The sequence below is a fragment of the Dunckerocampus dactyliophorus genome, chromosome 9 (assembly GCF_027744805.1).
Source record: "Dunckerocampus dactyliophorus isolate RoL2022-P2 chromosome 9, RoL_Ddac_1.1, whole genome shotgun sequence".
Taxonomy (NCBI): domain Eukaryota; kingdom Metazoa; phylum Chordata; class Actinopteri; order Syngnathiformes; family Syngnathidae; genus Dunckerocampus; species Dunckerocampus dactyliophorus.
Genome location: NC_072827.1, coordinates 23767628 through 23775376, shown reverse-complemented (window position 1 = coordinate 23775376; position 7749 = coordinate 23767628). Strand labels below are relative to the sequence as shown.

Here is a 7749-nt window from a genome sequence, read left to right as displayed (position 1 = left end):
CAAACAAAAATCACACCACCAATTCAAAAATGTAATATTATTCCAAAAAAGCTTTTATTGAACAAAAGTATTTAAATTCTCATCATGTTGTCGGTGATACAGTACCATAGTTTTGTATGCTAGGCCGCACCTCATCTTATTCTGGAATATATACATACAGTGGAGACAGGAATTAAATAATGCTCAATAACATTCAGGTATAATCCTACAACAGCTCGACCATCAACACTTTGATAAACGAACGCACACAGACAAAAAAAACTGCAGTGTTTGGTTCGACTAGACCGGTTGCCTTTATAAACTGGATTTTGTTTTCTTTGTGGTACCGATCACTGATTAGGTTTGTGTTCCCGGGGGCACAATGGAGACAACTAATTTGGCACACTTGAAAGTAGTTTTTTAGTGTATATAAATCTATGAATGTTGGTTTTTACTGCATCCATTAGTAGAAGCCTATCATAAAGTGTTTCTTCTTCTTTTTCATAATTCTAAGCGGTTTGAAGTTGTTATTGACACTGTGTGACACATTTAGTGAGTGCAGTGAGGACCTGGAAGAGGGTGGCACATTTGGTTACACTCGTTAACATTCAAACTATACAGGAAATCAGCCCCCCCCCCCTCCCTCCCTTAGCATTAATGCAGTGCTTTTAAACACAATTAAGTCCAAAAATGTTCTTAAAGTGTATTTGTTGAATGGGTGTCTTCTAGCTGTAAACGATGCAAGAAAGCGGCGAAAGGTTATAAGAAGTTAGGTTAGGCTTTTGCGTTTTTATTATATTTTACAGTCTTTTGCAGCATTTTAAAACACGGCTTCTCAAACTGTGGCACCAGTATCACTGATGGTACGCGGGCTTCATCTAGCACCATAGGATAAAAAAAAAAGAAATAAAAAGCAATTGGAAATTAAATGGCTGGATGATGGAAATTATATACATGAAATACTTATGAAGTAACTGTAAAAATACTAATTTATTAGGCAAAGATTTGCTTTGAAATGGAATTCAAAAGAAATTTATTATTGCTTATTATGCTCCACAAGCCATGACGTGGCAAGCGGGGGTAGTAAAAAGTTTACAGTACAGTTGACAGTGACGGCTACAACAAGGACCCTGGCCACTTCTAGGGACGTCTAGAGCAGGTGTTTTATAAAATGTCAGCCACCAGGTGACTTCGGGGGAGGCGCAGCAGCTTGAAAACCAAAAAAAAAAAAACTTTCCAAGCTCAGTCATACTTGCAGAGCAAGAAAACATTTCAAGGTGGTACTTAAAAAAAATATAAAACGTTTGAGAGGAACTGTTCTAAGGGATGGCTTTCAAAATGGGAGGTGCAGCAGCTTGAGAAAAAGAAAGAAAATCTTTCAAAACTAAATTGTGATGGCGAGTGGAGGTAGCAAAAAAACTGACTTTCAAAGCATCAAATATCTGAGGTGGCACTTGGTTTAAAAAGTGTAATAACCACACTTCGAAAACTTCTAGCATAACGTAGAGGAGGCGTTTTTTTAAAAGAGTGAGGCATCAGAGGACTTCAGGAGAGGCGCAGCAGCTTGACAATAATAAAGAAAAACTGATGGCAAGCATAGCAAAAAAAAAAAAAAAACCTGTGGTACATGCAAGGCAAAACAACATTTTGTTTTTTAGGTGGTATTTGCGAAACCATAACATAGAGGAGGCATTTTCAAAATGGAAGGTGCAGCAGCTTGAGAAACAAAAAAAATTGTTTTTGTAACGTTTAAAGGCAAAATTAAATCAGTCTGAAATAAACACCCCACTTTTCTTGTCATTTCCACCGAAAAGGCACCCATTCACCGCATCAAAATGCCCTTTAACTCAAAATGGGAACAATTTTGACCTCAGACGTTCACTATTTTCACTTGGGTGCGTACATGGACCGAAATGAGGCTTAGCAGGGTTGGGCATTGACTAACATTACGATTTTCCCGGGAACGTTCATTTTTCTAAACTTCAATGCCTACTTTCCGTTATCGATCAGCCCGCGCACTGGAAAAAATTGACGCAACACACCAACGAAGAAGAAACAGCAGGAAGCGTTCATCCAGTTCAATCATGGCCAGTGTGCAACACAGTTCGAAATTCTGCAAGAAAAATGAAGGGTCGGCGTAGCGCAACATTTGCAATGCCATCATATCATGCAAAGGAGTGCGCACCACTAACACGTCCGGATCCAGGGTGTACAGAGTGCCCTAGTTTTGACGCGCTACGCCGGACTTCTTCAACCAGTCGGGTAAGTAAAACAATAAATTACGTCAATCTAATGCAAACATTGAAACAGCAAACAAATTCTACTTTATAGTGCGAATACGGGGGTCAACTCAAGTATCCAGCTAACGTGAGGCATAGACAACATTAACGACCTGTCGTTAACGCTGACTTTAGCCAGGAAGTTGAAGTGTTACTCCAGTCAGCGCACTTGTTTGATATTCAGACATTTCATCCAACAACTTTGGTTAGTGCCCTCATTTGCACCATGCTAACTTTTATGACCCTACCTCTGAAAAGAATCTGAATCGAGAATCGTGAGGAACTGGAATCGAAATGAGGAATCGAAACCGGAATCGAACCAATTTCAAACGATGCCCAACCCTATTCATGAGTGGGTGAAATTTTGGACAGAAAGGACAAAAAGGCAAGCGAGTGATTCTGGTCACTTGGTGAAGTGTAATGATGATTGACAACTCGGAAGAGAGAAACGAATCCAAATCAGACATTTGACAGAGCCTTGTAAATTATCTATTTTTAAAATGTTTGCCCCTATATTTTGAGTTAAGAGCAACGGTGTTGAAGATCCGTGGAAAAAAAGGCCTCAGGTGTTATTATGTTGGGGTGGAACTGTTCACCTGTAGGACTTAAGAGGCTGATTCATCTCATGACCACTGGGGGGCGACAGAGGCTGTTGCTGGAGTGAGTGGCTGCCACCAGAGAAGGTCCAGATAAAGCTTGGATTAAGACAGCTAGGGAGTGGTGTTGTGTATTATGCGTGTATATGTGGGGGAATCCAGTGTAGGGGGGTGTCACAGCAGTGCTTTGACCAAGTACAGCTTCTCTCCATGCTCGCTGGTGAAGATAGGGGCTTTCTTGTAGTGCTCCACCAGCTCGTCCATGGAGTTGAACCTGCGCTGGCCGATGCAGTAAAGACCGTCGGATAGTTGCACTTTAAAGTGCTTGTTCTTGCCCACGGCCTTCAGAGACACGGAGAAGTCACTAGGCTAGAAAACACATACAAACAGCAGAGAGGGTAAACGATTTGTTGCAAGGATCCCAGTATACATATTTGCTCTTTGTTTAAATGCGTTTTCACCACGCAGCGTTGTAGTTGGCTAAAAAAAAGTCTTCAAATTCTGCATTTTCAGTCCCATAAAAGCTGTAAAAGAACAAGTAAAACAACTAGAGAAGTCCCGATCAGCATTTTTGGCCCCTGTGGCAATGTTATTATAGATTATGGAATTCCAAATGTTTTTCCCTATGTCTGAATTAGGGTACATCATTTTGCAGGGTGCCTCAGTAATCATGATTTCACTAATTCTAACATTTGTCAGTGGCTAAAGTCTCCTGGCAATTTCTATATGAATCCGTTCTCGTCTGGCTGCAACTATTTAACCTAATCCAGCCCAGCGTGGACACAATTTTTTTGGACCCTGAAATATCATATTGTGCCGAATAAAAGACAATATTTTTTTAAAAGAGAAAAAAAGAGTCCTCAGACTTTTTAAGCTTTTTTATTCGGGATCTAGATATTTAAACATGCAACATGGTTGCATCAAACCGCTTTTACCAATAATGTGTCCAAAGAGGGGTTATCTATTATATATTCAGGGTCGTCCTATATTCAGGTCAATATTGTATTTACGTTGTGAACTGAACAGTACCTGGCTTCTACTTCTTGACTTTAACTCACCGATGACTCGCTGTCCCGTATGAGGAAGTCGCCCTCGTCGGCTCTCTCGTTGAGTATACATTCTGCCTGGTGCCTGGTGATGTTGCCGTAGTACCAGTCCCTCCCTGCAAATTTTCCTGATCGTGCTGGCACCACGTAGCGATTCTGCGGGGACCCGGTCGTCAAGGGTGGCGGGTGACCAGGTCGCTCGTCCAGCACCATGACATAGTTTTTAGGTACCAGGCCCACTATGCCACGCGAGTTCTTACACCTCCACCACTCGGGGTCATTCTCCGGCTTCTCCACCACCTCCATGATCTCTCCCTTCTCAAAGTTAAGCTCCTCCTCTGTGACGGAGCTGAAGGGGTAGAGCGTCTGAACCAGGTCGAGGACGCTTCCCCGGCCCCCGATGCTCCCGTTGGCAAGGAAGGTCCCTTGGGTGTGGTAGACCCGCGAGGAAACCCCCTCGCCAACTCTGTCATGAGCCTCACCGAGCTCCTCCTGGACATAGTTGGACGGGAACCAGCCCACGCGGCCTGCCTGACTGCCCCGCCACCACCCGTCGCTGCACTTCTCCATCACCATAACCCTGGAGCCCTTCAGCAGGGTCAGCTCGTCGTCCCGCTCCGCTGTGTAGGCGAACTTCACCACGGCGGGGGTGTTGAGGTCGTAGATTCTCTCCGCTGCCCCTCCACCCGTCCCCCCACCTCCGCCACCATTGGAGGGGTATTCGGTGTCCGAGCTTGGTGTTGGGGAAGCATCACGGGTGCTTGTCTTCCTCTTTGTTTTTCCCAAACCTGCGGGATGGACGGAACCAGGGACACAAAAGGAACATTATTAGTAAAGCTGCATTTACTGCAGAAAACACAAGCAAAAAAACACGAGTACAAGCTGAAGAACTGTCCTTTTTTCGGCCATCAGTTCCCAAGTGGCTACAAAGGAACTATGGGTTCAAGCATGTTTAGACGCTCTCCATCATTCCAAAGCTTGGAAACAATGTTCCCGCTGAGCTGAGTGCGTGCGCAATCGTGCACTGCTCTCGAGTTCTCTACGCACTGCAAATCCATGCAGCGCACAAAATACAATCCAGCCTGAACCGTAAATGAAATAAACGCATAACAATTTATTCTGTACCATTTTGCAATGTGACGCAGTGAGTGACAGGAAACAACAAGTGGTAACATACAACACAATGATAACATCCTGTTTGCACGTATTTACTTCCACACTCAATTCATTGACAGCGCATTACGTAGAAAATGCCGCTGTTTTATAGTTTTACATGCACAAAACTATTCAAAATGCATAGAAATACTGTACATACAAGGGTGATTCACCTGAAAGGGGTACTAGAGAGGGTGCCGTCACTTCGAAAGGCATGACGCACAGACTACAGTGATATGAAGCAATAACCATATAAAAATATCCTGTGAAAACATTGAATAAACAGGGGAAACAGTGTTGAATAGTTTCTTCATGTCTTTTGTGTATAAAACACAATGTAATGTCAATTTCAGCCTGTTTCCACATCACCATTTTGTGTCACAAAAATGCGACGAAAGAAATACAAAACGGGGGAAACTTATGTTTCAGCTGCTGTGATTTCCGAAGTACAACACCTCATTGTGCACCACACAAATTTTGCTGCATCTAAAACATGTACTTTGACCAAAATCCGACAAAATGTTCGAATCGTTGATATAATGTAACTAAAATTGAATCGAGAAATGCTTTATGCAAATGAGCTGAGGTCTGCATTGACCCCCAATGTGAACTTCAGAGTATTTCCATGTTATTTTCCATTTTTTCCCGTCCAAATTCTGACAATAATGACAGTGACGGTGATTCAATTATGGCAAAGAGTCCCTCATACGCGTTACGATCCGATATTGTACAGATTTTTTTCTAATCAATACACTTTGGGGAACTATGGTTTTACATAATATTCCCGCGGAAGGTGAAGTGTGTTACTCTTGTGCTAATTAACAACACTGCGTTGAGTCTCGCACAGAGTTTGGAGCACGGTCCATCCACTAGCTCTGTCTTACTTGAAATAAACATCACTAATTACGTCATGTCCTGGTCAGCCCAGGACATGTTCTCTCTACTCAGATTAAAAAAAAAAAACTCTTCAGATTAAAAAAAAAAACCTTTACGTGTGTACTTGAACATTATCACCTTGAAGCACTTGTTGCAAGTGGCTGAGTCTGCATCTTTTGCGTGTTTCGGCCTAACCATTTTAGCTAGCTGGTCACCGTCATCTGTGCTAGTGAAAAACTACCATGAAGCCTACCACCGTCAAGACAGTTGACTCGGCGGTAACTTTACCTCATTTCAGTGCCATTGAATAAATAGCGTAGCGGCGTTCAGACTGGTGATTGGATGAGAAGGGAGAGAAAGCGTGTGTGTGAGGGCGAGTTGGAGAAGACGGCTGCATGTTGAAAAGACGGTTACAGTAAGTGTGCAGATGTTATTTTGGCGTGGTTGCGGACGACAATAGCCTTTTTGTTCCAATAAAGAGATTGTTGATCGTCAGCCTGTCAATGTCCGGAAAGACGCTAGATTAGTTACTATTAATTTAGCACGGATAGCTACTTCGTTTGTCGGCCTGGTAACTGCTGTTTACGCCCGCACTGGTGCCATCATGGTACAGAGCACCCCTACTTTTGACTTTTCGTTGAAAACAACACTTCGAAAAATATACAGCGTATGCCCGGGCTTTTTTTTGACAGTTGAGGCTTTTGTCATCAAATCCTTCTGTTTGTGTGTTTCTGTGTGTGTCTCGACAGCTAATCTCCCAGTTTGCCCACAGAGCCTGTTGGAAATGCCACAAAAATGTCACCGCCGATTGCCGAGAAGACCCGTATTTGCATTGTGTTGGAGCGTGGCAGGGTTCACATAGAGTAGCATGAAACTTGTCAGCGGAGGGATATAAGGGGGAGAATGAGAATAAGGAGAAGAAGAGACAAGGGGGTCCCTTGGCAGCTGTTACTCGCTCACTGGAGACCACAGCTGACAATGAAGAGGGATGAGATGAGAATGGCAAAGCAGATCATGTTTATGGATAACATGGTGCATCCTACATGTTTAATAGCCGTGTGTGTGTGTGTGTGTGTGTGTGTGTGTGTGTGTGTGTGTGTGACAGGGAGGTGTGTACAACTGCTGCTGTGTGTGACAAACAAAAGTTACTTACAACCAAGTGTTCCCTGAAGAGAAGCAAGCCTGTTGCTGCATAGTGTCATTTAAATACACACACATGCACACACCTTTACACTATCTACACAAAAATGTTTTCAGGTCAAAACGGCAAAGTATTTTATCGTTTCATCCACACACCGGAACGCCGTTCTGGGTGACCAGAAACGGTAATTTTTTTTTTTTTTTTTTTTTAACTCCGCCCCGCTGTTTTTCACAAATTAATTAATTAATGATCGCTGTTTCATGGTTGACCATGGCCCGTTATCAGTAAAAAAACATTGAAATACAAGTTGTATGTAGTATTCTGGCCACTTGGCGTCATTAATGTTACATTGATGAGACATGACGTTATATAGCATTACTGTCACACTGCATGGAGTCAGCCATGGCACGTCCGACATGAGTGAAAAGTTCTCCTCCTATTCTGTATGGAAGTGGTACGTTTTTGGCTTCTTAGTTTGTCTTTCTTCCCCACTTTGTTTGAAACTCTTTTTTAAATTTAGAACAAATAAATTGCAGGGTAAGTATTTAGCTCGCTAGCATGTCTTGTGTCCCTGCAGTGATCCCAAACCTCACCTGTATTTGGCTTGTTGTCGTGGGCGAGCAATGGTGGTTGAGGAGAGAGGGGCTGGTCAATGAGTTACAACAGTCAACCCTAGC

The 7749-nt window shown here is 43.0% G+C and overlaps 1 protein-coding gene across 1 annotated transcript in view; it reads right to left on the bottom strand.

Moving 5' to 3' along the window:
- Positions 1–48: 48 nt before the first annotated feature.
- Positions 49–7749, bottom strand: part of nck2a (NCK adaptor protein 2a) — a 31983-nt gene continuing 24282 nt past the window's right edge. The window contains exons 3-4 of the mRNA XM_054788003.1: positions 3913–4688; positions 49–3223 (exon numbers count right to left, since the gene is read on the bottom strand). Of these exons, the coding sequence (XP_054643978.1) occupies positions 3029–3223; positions 3913–4688 (971 nt within the window). The 3' untranslated portion in view covers positions 49–3028. The remainder of the gene's footprint in view (positions 3224–3912; positions 4689–7749) is intronic.